Genomic DNA, 14,826 nt, shown 5'->3' on the forward strand with positions numbered 1-14,826 from the left:
GCTTCTTTCTTGAGAAGTAGATTTATAATTGTTACTATTGGGAAGAGGATTCGAGTGGAATTCATTTCTTTATTTCCTTATACTAGCTCTGCATCCATATAATGGGACAGTGTGTTAGATTTCCTTTGAAAATTAAAAAGAAAAAATGATTCAACTGCTAAAATAAAACTGATAGCCAATGTTCTAGTAGAGTTTCCTGATTATTAGGAATTTGGCTAGGAAATCTGGTCTTCTTCATACAAGAAGCAATATTGTTACACAACGGGATTTGAGAGAAAACTCTATGAAAATCCTTGGCCAAAAGGAAATCAAACAGAGGGTGTATTAGCCAATGTCTGCTGTGGCAATAATTCCAAAATCTTAACAGTTTACAGCAACACATCTTTATCTCTCACTCTTGTTACATGAGGGGTCTGGATTGATTGGCTGTGAGTGTACTGAATGCATCTCAACTCAGCTGAGGTTCACCTGTGTTCAGAAATCCAGGAAGGAGGGCAATGTTGTTCTCATGGTGGAGAGTTGAAGCTCAAGGAGGGAGGGACTGACCTAATTACATGCACTTAAAGCACATTAACTCACATTGTATTGGCCAAAGCAAGTTGCATGGCCAAGTCCAAAGTCATAGGAAACAGTTGCAAGGGCTGAGAGGGAATGAATGATTCTTGATAGATAACTCAATCTAGGACAAAAAATGAAGGTTGCTGTGAGCTGCAGAATGTGCCTTTGGTTTGATTTACATACGCCCAAATCCTAGGGAGAGAATCATTTTTGCCAAGCTTTATCTTTACTGAATCTTTTCCAGCCTCCAGGATCACAAGTATACTTCATGCCTTAAAAACCTTCCCAAAGTTCATTATCTTTTACCACTATGTGCTGTGAATTCTGACGTAGCCTATGATAATTTCTGTAAGAAATTACTTCAGGATGTCAAAAATCAGATTAAATATAGAATTAAGCTGGGATTTTGAAATTTAATACCCATTTTTTTGAGAAAATCAAGTATTTCAAAGGTCCTAATTTTGACATTTTTAGTAAGCCGTATAGACACTTCCGGTCTTCTTTGATAGCTACAAATTTTAGTTCCATTTCAAGAGAAAGAACTCTGGAACCTAAGCCTAAATATATCCTGAAAAAAGAAAAGAAAGTTGAGGAATTGAGAAGAGTCAAATGATTAATTCGAAAGAGTAACCAGGCAGGTAACAGCCCAGAAAATACACAGAAGTTATTTTGATTTTCTAACTTGGCCTGCTGTTGTTTTGGCAGAAAGATCGTGTGCAAGGATATGTAAAAATAAATAACTCTATTTACATACCATTTTTAATAATAAAATTTGACTTCTTTTCTGTTATCAAAACTCTGTTAGTAATGAAAATTTATAATTGCATCTCCTTTAGAAAATGTATAATTGCGTCTCTTGTTTCGTTGCAACAGCTATTTTGTCCTTTAAATCACAATTCTCAGACATATTTCAGGTTTCAGTCATGGAGCTTGAAATGCTTTATTTTCTTTGTTGCTTGCGAAATACAATCATGAAATGGGCAAAAAAGCACAAGGAAAACAAATGGCCCTATTGAGATGAGTGGTCTTTAAGATATCAAATGGGAATCAGATCATCACCCAGTTTCTGTTAAAATCTATTGTCATTCCTCTGCTAAGCAAATGAGACTTGTTCTGGGTGATTATATGACGTTATTGTTTATATGCTGTACTGTTGACTCAGTAGGAAATTATATGAAAAAAAGTCTATTTCATATCAGTAGTATTAGATTAACAGTACCTTTCCTGACTTCTAGGCATTTGTCATTTATTTATTTTTTTTTGCCATAATCAGTATCACCTTTACTCTTACTAATATTTTGTTTTAAATCAGCTTGGTTTTTGTTTAAATAAATTTACAATAAGAGAAAACTTTTCTTATTACCATATTACCATTAATACAAGAACAGTATCACTTGCCATGAATAGAAATTAACTTAATAAAAAAATACAATGAATAGAAAATAATATTTTAAAATTCTGAGTATCTTTTGCTGCCTAAAAGTTGTGTGTGTGCTTGTGTGTGTGTGTGTGTGTGTGTGTGTGTGTGTGTTGGCAGGGGGGTGGGGCACAGTGGTTAAAGAACACATAACATAAGACTTACCCACTTAACAAACTCTTAAGTGTACAGTGCAGTATTGTTAATTACATGTACATTGTTTTATAGCAGATCTCTAGGGCTTTTTTAAATCACTTGTGACTAGAATTCTATATTCGTTAAACAGCAACCTCCCATTCCCCTCTCCCTGCAGCCCCTGGAAGCCACCATCCTATTTTCTGTTTCTATGAGTTCAGCTACTTTAGATAACCTCATGTAAGTGGTAACCATGCAGTATTTGTCCTTTCGTGATTGTCTTCACATAGCATAATGTTTTCAAGGTTCATCCGTGTTGGAGCATATGACAGAATTTCCTTCTTTTTTAGGGTGGGATAATAGTATATGGTATATGTGTACATTTTCTTTTTATATATATATATATACTTTAAGTTCTGGGGTACATGTGCAGAATGTGCAGTTTTGTTACATAGTATACACGTGGTGTGGTGGTTGGTTGCAGCCATCAACCTGTCACCTACATTAGGTATTTCTCCTGATGCTATCCCTCCCCTAGCCTTCCATCCCCCGACAGGCCCTGGTGTGTGATGTTCCCCTCCCTGTGTCCGTGTGTTCGCCTTGTTCACCTCCCACTTAGGAGTGAGAACATGCGGTGTTTGGTTTTCTTTCTTGTGATAGTTTGCTGAGAATAATGGTTTCCAGCTTCATCCATGTCCCTTCAAAAGACATGAACTCATCCTTTTTTATGGCTGCATAATATTCCATGGTGTACATGTGCCACACACAACTTTACAAGAAAAAAACAAGCAACCCCATCAAAAAGTGGGCAAACGATATGAAGAGACACCACATTTTCTTTATCCATTTATCTGTCAATGGATAATTAGGTTATTTCCCTGTTTTGACTATTGTAAATAATGCTGCCATAAACATGGAAGTGAAAAGATCTCTTCAAGACCTTGTTTCCAATTTTTTTGAATAAATACTCAGAAGTAGGATTACTGAATCATATAGTAGTTCTGTTTCTAATTTTTTGAGGAACCTCCACACTCTTTCCCTAAGTGGTTGCACCTTTTTACATTCCCATCGAGAGCACACAAAGTTTCCAATGTCTCCACATCCTTGCTAACACTTGTTATCTTTTAGGTCTGTGGGGTTGTTTTTTCTGATAATAGCCATCCTAAGAGATAGGAGGATGTGGTTATGGTTTTCATTTGCCTTTTTCTGATGATTAGTGATGTTGAGAATCTTCTGATATATCCATTGGTCAGTGTATGTCTTCTGTGGAGAAATATCTATCTTTGAATAGACATTTGCCCATTTTAAAATTGGCTTATTTATTTTTACTTTTATTATTTTTGCTATTGAGTTATACGAATTTCTTATATATTTTGGCTATTAACCCTTTATCAAGGATATGGTTTGCAGATATTTTTCTCATGCTGTACGTTGCCTTTTCACTCTGTTGATTGTTTCTTTTCTATGTATAAACTTTTTAGTTTGATGTAGTCCTACTTGTCTATTTTTGCTTTCATTGCCTGTGTTTTTGGTCTCATATCTAAGAAATCACTGTCAAGACCACTGTCATAAAGCCTTTTCCGTGTTTTATTCTAGGAGTTTTATAGTTTCAGGTCTTACATTTAAGTCTCTAATCCATTTTGAATTGATTTTTTGTTTATGGTGAAGTAAGGGTACAATTTCATTCTTTTTCATATGGATATACAGATTTTGTAGCATCATTTGTTGAAAAGCCTATCATTTTCCCATTGTATAAACTTGGCACCCTTGTGAAAGACCATTTTATTGTATAAGCATCAATTTATTTCCAGGTTCTCTTTCTGTTCCATGTGCCTATATGTTTGCCTATGTGCCAGTACCATATTATTCAGATTACTGTAGCTTTGTAGTATATTTTGAAGCAACTCTGGCTTTGTTCTTTTATGTTGATTGTTTTGACTATATAAGGTTCTTTGTGTTTTCATATGAATTTTAGCATTGCTTTTCCTATTTCTGAAAAAAAAAAAAAGCTCCTGGGATTTTGATAGAGATTACATTGAATCTGTAGATCATTTTAGATTGTATGTTAAGTGTTTTTTTTAACAATGTTAATTTTAACAATGTTAAGTCTTTCAATCTATGAAAACAGAATGCCTTCCAATTTATCTGTGTCTTTTAAAATTAATTTCTTCAGTGTTTTCTAGTTTTCAGTGTACAAATATTTCACCTACTTGGTTACATTTATTCCTAAATATTTTGGGTTTTTTTGATGTAATAGTAAGTGAGATAATTTTCTTAATTTTCTTTTGGGATTGTTTATTGTTAGTGTATAGAAATACAACTGATTTTTGTATGTTGATTTTGTATCGTGCCATTTTACTGAATTTGTTTATTTGTTCTAACTTTTTTTGTGTGTAGATAGAATCTTTAGGGTTTTCTACATATAAAATTATGTCATCAACAAATGGAGATAATTTTACTTCTTCTTTCAGATATTGATGCCTTTTACTTCTCTTTCTTGTCTAATTGCTCTAGCTAGGAATTCTATTACCTTGTTGAATAAATGTGGTGATTGTTGGCACCTTTTGACTTGCTCCTGATCTTAGGAAAAAAAAATGTTTTCATTTTTCACCATTGAGTATATGGTCTTCATCATGTTGAAGTAATTTTTTTCTACTCCCATTTTGTTGAGTGTTTTTATCATGAAATGTATTGAAATTTGTCAGATGCCTTTTCTGCATCTGTTGAGGTGATGATATACTTTTCATCCTTTCTTCTGTTAATGTGGTATATCCATCTTGCTATGTAGAACCCTTGTATGTGAGAGATAAACCCCACTAGATCATGATATATTATCCATTTAATATGCTGCTGAATTCAGTTTGCTAGTATTTTGTTGAGAAATTTGCATGTATATTCATCAATGATATTGGTCTGTATTTTTCTTTTCTTGTAGTGTCTACATCTGGCTTTGGTATCACAGTAATGTTGGTCTCACAAAATGAATTTGGAAGTGTTCCTTCCTCTTCAGTTTTTTTTGAAGAGGTTGAGAAGAATTTGCATTAATTCTTCTTTAAATGTTTTGTGGAATACACCAATATTTCTTCCAACAAAGAAATACACAAAAAGCCATCTGATCATGTGTATTTCTTTGTTGGAAGATTTATGATTAATTATTGAATCCCTTAATAGTTACAGGTTTGTTCCAAGTTTCTATTTCTTCATGATTCAGTCTACGTAGGTTGTATGTTTCCAGAAATTTATCTACCTTTTCTAGGTTATCCAAGCTGTTGACTTTTTCTTGGTATATCATCGTTCATGGTAGTCTCATAATCCTTTTCATTTCTGTGGCATCAGAAGTAGTATCTCCTTTCACTTCTAATTAGACTCCACTTATTTTCCTTAACCTAGCTGTTTGTCGGTTTCATTGATCTTTCAAAAACCAATTCTTGGTTTCACTGGTTTTTCCTAGTGCTTTTCTATTCTCCGTTTCATTTAGTTCTAATCTAATTTTTATTATTTCCTTTCTTCTTCTTATTTTGGGCATAGTTTGCTCTGTTTCTGGTTCTTTGGGGTGTAAATTTAGGTTGTTTATTTGAGGTATCTCTTCTTTTTTAATGTAGGAATTTACCATTATAATCTTTTTTAGTATCGATTTTGCTACCTCACACAAATTTTGGTATGCTGTGTATTTGTTTTCATTCAGCTCAGGGTATTTTCCAAATTCCCTTTTGATTCCTTCTTTGATCTAATGGTTGTTTAAGATTGTGCTGTTTAATTTCCACATACTGTGATTTTTTTTCAGTTTTCCTTCTGTTATTGTTTTTTAGTTTTATTCCGTGGTGGTTGGGGAAGATACTTAATTCTCTTATTATTTTTTAGTTTTATTCTATTGTGGTAAGGAAAGATACTTCAATTTGTCAAGACTTGTTTTGTTACCTAACACGTGATCTATCCTATATGCACTTAATAAGAAAGTGGATTCTGCTGCTATTGACTGTATTTGTCTGTTAAGTTTAATTGGTCTTCAGTGTTGTTCAAGCACTCTGTTTTCTTTCTTATATAATCTTTGGATGTCCTATCCATTATTGAAAGTGGGGTATTGAAATCTCCTACTATTATTGTGTTGCTTTCTCTTTCTCTCTTCAATTCTATCAATCAGTGTTTACTTCATATATTTGGTTGCTCTGGTACGGGATACATATATATTATAATTGCTATATCTTACTAGTTAATTCATCTTTTTTTCATTATAGTGTCCTTCTTTGTCTCTCATGATAGTTTTTGACTTAAAGCCTATTTAATCTGATATAAGTATTGCCACCCCTACTCTTCTTTTGACTGCTGTTGGTATGGGTTATCTTTTTCCATTTTTTCACTCTCAACCTATGTGTGTCCTTAAATCTAAAGTGAGTCTCTTGTAGACAGCATATCATTGGACCTGGTTTTTAATTTATCTTTTGATAGGGCAGTTTAAGCTATCTCCATTTAAAGTAATTACTGCACCAGGCATAGTGGCTCATACCTGTAATCCTAGTACTTTGGGAGGCTGAGGCGAGTGGATCACTTGAGGTCAGGAGTCTGAGACTAGCCTGGCCAACATGGCAAAACCTTGTCTCTACTAAAAATACAAAAAAAAAAAAAATTAGTCGAGCACGGTGGTGCACACCTATAGTCCCAGCTGCTCAGAAGGCTGAGGCAGGAGAATCGCTTGAACCCAGGAGGCAGAGGTTAGCTGAGATCACACCACTGTGCTCCAGCCTGGGTGACAGAGTGAGCCTCTGTTTAAAAAATAATAATAAATAAATAATAAAAATAAATAAATATTGATAGGAAATGATTACTTTTATCATTTTATTGTTTTCTGTATTTCTTGTAGCTCTTTTGTCCTTATCTTTTTCTCTTGCTGTCGTATTTGTGATTTAAAAAATTCTTTAGGGTCATATTTTGATTCCTTCCTCATTTTCTTTTGTGTGTCTCCTATAGGTATTTCTTTTCTGGTTGCTGTGGGGCTTATATAACACATTTTATAGTTATGATCATCTATTTTAAGATGATAACAACTTGACTTCAATCACATACAAAAGCTGAACTATTCCACCAGACTCCTTTATGTTATCATTGTAACAAATTTCATCTTTTTATATTATGTATCCATTAACATAATTTTATAGTTTTTATACTTTTATCTTTTCACTTCTATATCAAAATTAAAAGCTGTTTATACAATATTCGTAACGTTACATGTAATGCAATGTTATAGTACTATAATATGTATTTGTGTGTTTGTATATATGTATATATACTATAATATATATTTGTATGTGTGTGTATATATATATAGTACTATAATATGTATTCGTGTGTGTGTGTATATATACACTATAATATGTGTGTGTGTGTATATATCTAGATATATACACACACACACACAGACACACACCTTTTCCAGTAAATTATATATGTTCATTTGCTTTCATGTTACTATCTGGTGTCCTTTCATTTCAACTTGAAGAACTTCCTTTAGCATTTCTTATAAGGCAGATTTCTTTGTAAGAGGACTATTATGTCTTGCCTTGGTTTTCTCATTTGCAAAATAGAATGATAGTGGAAATAAATACATCTTTGAAAAGTTTTATGTGACTTGTAAATATCTCTGCAAAATTTAGTTATCATAATTATTACTTTACTTTATTACTAAATTACTAAATTATTACTATACTTTAGCATGTGTATTGAGGAAGTTTCCATTATCACATTATGAATTAGTGTAGATTGCAAAGCTTGTGTGTGTTGTGTATGTGTGTGTGTTGTGTGTGTGTGTGCACATGCCCACTAGGTGTAGTTCTGAGGTAGAGACAGAGACCGTTGCTTTAAAATTTGATCGTCCTTTGACCCATAAAATTATGACCCTGGCTGCTCTGGGAATGGTCATTTGCTTCTCCTGAGCGGGGGTGTTCAGTTGCTGATTTCCTAAACCAATTTCCTAAATGGGTAATTGTGTTCTGACTCATACAATTCCCCCTACATTTCCTGGCTATTTCAGGTGACTATCTCTTCCTCTTTGCCCTTAATGGATATGTAATGAAGTCACATGTTTCAAAGTCATTGCTGTGTTTCAGGCTGGGGTGGACTACTCTTACATAATGTCTCACTAGAGAGTCAGAATAAAGTTGGCACACGTGCTCTACCTCCACCTCAATTTTTAACCATGTTGAAAAGAAAGAGGCCTTAAAATGAGAGGTGGCTTTCAGGGGCTAAAGAGCCTCTGGTTGAAAGTGTTTAGTTAGTCATTAGTGTTTCAGATGCATTAAAAGCACAGGCTTTAGGGTAAGTTTGCTTCATTTTTTAAGCTGTGAACTTGGTTGTATGACTTTAACCTTTCGCAGTCTGGTTTCCTCATCTGTGAAAAGGTGATAATAATAATATTTATTTCACAGAGCTTTTATGAAGATCAAATGAGATAGTCTCTATAAAAATGCTGGCCGGGCGCAGTGGTTCACGCCTATAATCCCAGCACTTTGGGAGGCTGAGGCGGGCAGATCACCTTAGGTCAGGAGTTTGAGACCAGCCTGGCCAAAATGGTGAAACCCTGTCTCTACTAAAAATACAAAAAAATTAGCTGAGTGTGGTGGTGGGCGCCTGTAATTCCAGCTACTAGGGAGGCTGAAGCAGGAGAATCGCTTGAACCTGGGAGGTGGAGGTTGCAATGAGCTGAGATCAGCGTGGGCAACAGAGAAAGACTCCATCTCAAACAACAACAACAACAACAATAAACTAGGCACGTTATGTGGCATATGTGTGGGGACCAATGCATGTTGGCATCAGTATGATTGTTTTCATTGATTCAGCCCTTCAGTAAGTCATTGCTGGCAACTCAAGTCTAGCTGGGTGCTGGAGAGAGAAACAGATTAAGTACAACAACAAATAACACAGTAGAGCTTCATGCAGCATTTATGAGAATAGAGAGAAGAGAAATGTTAGTTGACACTAAGGCCAGGGCACGTTTCCTAGAGGAAGTGGACCTTGGGGGAAAAGTGAAATTTCCCTGGAGAAAAGAAGCAGGAGAGAGAGGCATTTGCCTTCCAGAAGCACCATACAAGTAAATTTATGGGTGAGTTGGGTCTTTCATTCATATAGTCCACTTATAATTATTGAATTCTCACTATGTGAGGGGTTCTGTGTTTGACTCAGAGAACACAATGATGAGCAGAGCAAAAACAAAACAAAACAAAAACTATTCCTGCCCTATGTAACTCTCACTTTTCAGGCAAGATGGGTGTGAAACCAATAACAAATAGGAAAGGTATAGGACATCATTGGATGGTGTAGCCTTGAGACTGACTAGGTGTTAGGATGGGAGGTGTCCAGTGGGGCCTCTGTGGGTAACTGAGATTTAAACTGAGACCCATGTGGGAATGGGAGTGAGGTAAGGAGAGACAGAGAAGGCCCTGTGCCAGGAGAACCACGGTGTCTTCTGGGAACTGAACAAAGTCCACGGTGGCTGAGACATAGAGCACATGGGAAAGGTATAGAGAGGACAGTGGTGAGATAGCGTGGGCAAGACCACAGGGGGTCTTGGTGGTCATTCTAAGGATGCAGGCTTTTGTCCCAAGTGCAATGGGAAGTCATTGAAGTGTTCTGTTTATGCATAGTAATATTTCAAGACTTATGTTTTGAAAAAAAAATCTGCCATGTGCAGCATGCATTAATGGGGATTAAAATGGAAGTGGAAAGACCAATAAGTAGTTGTGACAAGATGATAGTGGCTTGAATTGGGGTAGTGGCAAAAAAAAAAAAAAATAAACAAACAAATCAACAATTGTATCTGGTGAGTCCTGAGGCACTTGGTGTAGTTGGAGAATAAGATACATGGTGCTGAGTCACTGACGTGATTGGTTTGGGCACTTTTAGAGGAGCAGTGGTATGACATTTCATGCTAAGAAATTTGCATTTATACTATGAAAAGGCTGATGGGGATTAAGAAGCAGAGAAATGAAATAATCAGATTAGTGTTGTGCATGGAGGATATTTATTTCTCTTCCCACCTACTGCTTGAGCTAAGCATTTACTGAATTTAGAGTAATAGACGAGAGAAACGGAACAACATCATTGCAGGCAAAGAGTGATGGAAAGTGGATTCTTTTGTATAACAGCACAAAAGAGATATATGAAAGGGAGGTTAAACTTGTCAGTGTGAAAAGCTATTGATCTTGTAAATACTTACCCCGAAGCCACCTAAGCCTTCGCTCAGGCATGACCCAAATATTCCAAACCTCCAATGCAGCTGAGGATGCGGATGTAACTGGATGAGAGATGACCACTGTGGAAATATAATGAGCCAAGACACTTTGTGGGAAGGGAGGGGTTTACAAAAGTGTTAAAGGAGCCAAGGAATTATGGGAGAGAGGGAGGAGAGAGAGAACGTCTAGTGGGGATGGCTTTGCTCCCTGCTAGGAAGAAGGCGCCACTGGGTAGTGTTCTCAGAGCCTAAAACAGAGGCCCCGTAACCACTGAGGAGCTAGGAGTAAGTTAGAGACAGTGGGAAAATATTTGGAAAACCAAATTCATTATGTACTTTCTATGATTTGGACCTCAAGTCAGGGGTCGTTTCTGAGACTCTTGACGCTGTATCTCTGACTGGTCAAGAGTGAAATAATCTAGTTATGAATTGGACCACTCTTCCTTCCCTTCCCTTCCTTGGGTTGGTGTATTTAAGACACTTACATGGGGAATACTCTGAAGGGATGGAATATTTGGAGGCTTTTGCAGCCAGCTGAGAAAGAAGGCTGTCCACAGAGACCGAAACAGACATAAGAACTGTTGGTCGAGTGGAGTCTTTGGGAGGATTTAAAAAACTAAAGAAAAAAGAAAAACCAAAATGTTCTACCTCTGTGAAGTTTTAAGCCTGTTCCACTTAATACGTTTCAGAAAATTTAATAAGGAAAGATAATTTGTTAACCATCCTTGCGGTGTGTTACAGATAATACTAAACTCACTTAAATACATCTTAGCTTTCAGATGTAGATACTTTTTCAACAGGTTGTGCTCAGCTGTGCTGTGCCATACTGATTTCTGGGCCTCGCGTTTGGTGTTGTATACTGGAGACATTCATTCAGGGAGTGTGTCAAACTTCTAATTGTTCATTTTCAGGTTACAGAACTCAACAATGTGAAGAACGTAGCTCGATTGCCAAAAAGCACCAAGAAACATGCCATAGGGATTTATTTCAATGACGATACCTCCAAGACTTTTGCTTGCGAATCAGGTTTGTCTCAGGCAGGGCTGGGGGGCTTTTGCTTTTAGATTCTGAATGGATGCTGGGCACACAGTTTAATCTTTTGGACATTTCCACAGATCTTGAGGCCGATGAGTGGTGCAAAGTACTCCAGATGGAGTGTGTAGGAACACGGATCAATGACATCAGCCTTGGAGAGCCTGACTTACTGGCCACTGGGGTTGAGAGAGAACAGAGTGGTATGTAAAGAAAATTCTCTCCTCTCTCTTTCAAAACTGCTTCTGTCTCCGTATAATAAAACATAAGACATCTTCATTATGTAAAGTTTTCGGGGTATAAAAATGTATAAAGAAATAAGTAAAGTAATCTTTTATCTAATCCACAACCTGTGTTAACATTTCAGTGTATTTTTTTCTTATTTTTTTTCCAATTCATAACATGAATGTATCTACATTAATAATATCAGTTAGAAATTTTGGGGAACCTGCTATGTGCCAGTTTGGTGGAAGATGCTTAACTCATCTCAGATTATTTATTATACTTCTCATAGCAGCCCTATGGTGTAGGTATAATTACTTCCTACGTTTTGCAGATGAGGAAACTAAAATTTAGAGGACGTAAAGACTTTCCTTCAATTCTGTTAGCTCACTAGTGTTTGATTCTAGACAATACCGTTGGACCTATATTTACAGTTTACAGATTTTAAAATGTCATGGGCATTTTTTGGTCATGCCTTTTTCACTTAAAATGTTATCAACAGCTTTCCAATGTTTTCAATATAATTCAAACTTTATGACTATTTCACCAAATTTAAACCCATCTAAAATCTGTAATTAAAAAAATACATATTTTATTGAAACACTTGAGCCAACTCTGAGCTCAGCAGTCAATCTGGGAATCAATAATTGAAAATAATAATGACCAAAATATTCATGAACACTTCAGCAAAAATCAGTGTTGATTTACAGAACAAACCTGGATGTGAGGAATCATTTCTTTGTCTCCTAACAGCTGAGCCTAGGGACGGGGTAGATCAGATCACAGAGTTCTGCTGTAGGCTGACTTGATCTATGAGGGCATGTCACCATGGAAAGGTCTGTGGGTCATCTGGTTTGATTACGGACATGGCAGAGATGGAATTGTACTGACTTTTTCTGTAGTTGCACACTCCAATGTTAGTAAAAAAATGCTGTCCCTCCCAATTGGAACTATGTCTTCATGACACATTTACAATCTGTGACTCTTTGGATGCGCCATATCTGCCATAACCCATCTCCATGGAAATGTTATTGACCGAGACCTAGAAGCGCTGGGTAATTCAGAGGAGCCTCTTTGTAGATTGGAAAATTGAGCTACGGAGAGGTTAAGTCATTGACGGGGTTACACAACCAATCCCCAGGCTCCTCCTTCTCTGGTTCACTAAATCAGGACACCCCAGGCAGAGAGGATACCTAGGAGCCAGGCATAAAGAAAACCTGGCAGGTTTTGATTATGATTCATTTTTTCACCTAGAGTGCTCAGATCAGCACTTTTCACAAATTTGTATTTGGGAAGCAGTATCCTGACAGCACCACAATCTGAATTTAAAAATTGGCGGTGCCTAGGAGATACCTTTCCCACAGCAGCTTTCTGTGCCTCAGTTTCCTCTTCTGTTAAATGGAAATAATAGCTCTGGTCTACAAGTATCAGGGATTATTATAAATTCAACTGTGTCCTCTCAGGCCCTTTACAATGTTAATTAGTATGACTTCAAATGATTGTAATTAAAATGGTCACTCCACCACTATTGCTATTACTCTTTTTAAATTTTTATTATTATTTTTTCCCTATCTCTCCCCTGTTGTTATTCTTGAGTGAGGTAGGACTTAGAGAACTTCTAAGCACATAGATTGATAATGATCTCTCTTACTTTTTACTTAATATAGACAGTCTTTCTTACTTGGAACTTTCAAGGGGGGAATATGCTCAATTAGAATATATTTTTAAATATGGTTACTAGAAATCAACGAATATTTGTTTATTGAGAATATGAAATAATTAAAAGTTTTTGAATAGTAGATCGCGGAACACATTTCATGAACACAATCTCAGCATTACTATTTACTAAATTCAACTAAAATCTGTGAAAATTCAAATGACTATCTTATCATAAAACAATGTATTTAGAATACCACTAATATAAAATTGTTCATGCCACATTGTCGCATGTAGGCAGTCTACCATAATGATGCATGTGGTGGAAATATGTTTGCTATAGTAATATTTTTGTTCATTTTTCACTGAAAGACTTTGACTCAAAAACTTCTTAATGAATTTTCCAGAAATATAACAGAAATATGGTGACTGTATCTGCAGGGATGAAAATTAGGTTAATCAGCCAAGCAGTTTATGTAGAATAATTTTGGTTGCATTTTAGCAATCATCCAAATATGCAATGAATGTTTCTTTCCACTATTTGGCTAAAGAAAGTTCTTTGTTGAAACTAGTTCAGATATATGCATTGGCATTTTCCCAAATCGTTGGCCAGTTAAGTGCATAGTATTACTGTGTCGTTTTGTTTAAATGATTGAAATACAGTTTTATTCATTTAGTTATAGAAATTACAAGTTGATCAATATAACTTTAATAACATGGAACCATGACATAATTGTTTTGCACCTGCATCTTTTGGGAGCACAAAAGTGTGGATCTAGTTAATGTGTTCTTGGCAGGAAAAAAAAAATTGCTTTTAATGGTTGTATTGCTTTAGTCTTTTATTGGCATACACATTTTTATTATGCAAACTTAAAAATTCTAAAAATGGTCTTTGCTCATGTAAATAGTGCTTAGCGTATGTTGACAGTCAGGCTGTATCATTATTATGTTATTTAATAGGATCTGCATTTAAGAAATTATTTTCTGGGACTGTTAATTAATGGGAAAGGTTTATCTTTCTGAATATGCAACCGAAATCTAGAATGTGAACTTGAATTGTTTTTAAATGCCTCTATGTTCCTACAATGTCTTTGATGTTTTATTCCTGGGGATTTTAGACTAACCTTTTGTTTTTCTCCCAGAGAGATTCAATGTGTATTTGATGCCATCTCCTAACTTAGATGTACATGGCGAATGTGCCTTGCAGATTACATATGAGTATATCTGTCTTTGGGACGTCCAGAATCCCAGAGTCAAACTCATCTCTTGGCCGCTAAGCGCCCTGCGGCGGTATGGACGTGATACTACGTGGTTCACTTTTGAGGCAGGGAGGTGAGTTTAATGACTTTTAATGACTATTTTTCTGCTTTTGTGTGTGTGTGTGTGTTCATTTTTACCATGCTCGCATCATATGAGGCGGTAGGTTTACATATGAGATCCAGCTGAAGTACACTTGAGGAAATTCATAGAGTTGCGATTACATAATATGAGGGTCTTGTGAAATATTTGTATACTCAACATGGCTTTTCTCCCCTGTGGAAGATTTTAATGTTTCACACACATGGTACAAATTTTCATTACACAG

General features: G+C 35.9%; 1 protein-coding gene across 2 annotated transcripts in view; it reads left to right on the forward strand.

The window, feature by feature from the left end:
* DOK5 (docking protein 5) overlaps nucleotides 1-14,826 on the forward strand; it is a 175,686-nt gene that overhangs the window by 102,356 nt on the left and 58,504 nt on the right. For both annotated transcript variants that reach the window (XM_004062395.5, XM_063702330.1), the window contains exons 3-5: nucleotides 11,243-11,357; nucleotides 11,447-11,566; nucleotides 14,384-14,573. In XM_004062395.5, the coding sequence (XP_004062443.4) occupies nucleotides 11,243-11,357; nucleotides 11,447-11,566; nucleotides 14,384-14,573 (425 nt within the window). The remainder of the gene's footprint in view (nucleotides 1-11,242; nucleotides 11,358-11,446; nucleotides 11,567-14,383; nucleotides 14,574-14,826) is intronic.

Source organism: Gorilla gorilla, chromosome 21 (assembly GCF_029281585.2).
Source record: "Gorilla gorilla gorilla isolate KB3781 chromosome 21, NHGRI_mGorGor1-v2.1_pri, whole genome shotgun sequence".
NCBI classification, from domain to species: domain Eukaryota; kingdom Metazoa; phylum Chordata; class Mammalia; order Primates; family Hominidae; genus Gorilla; species Gorilla gorilla.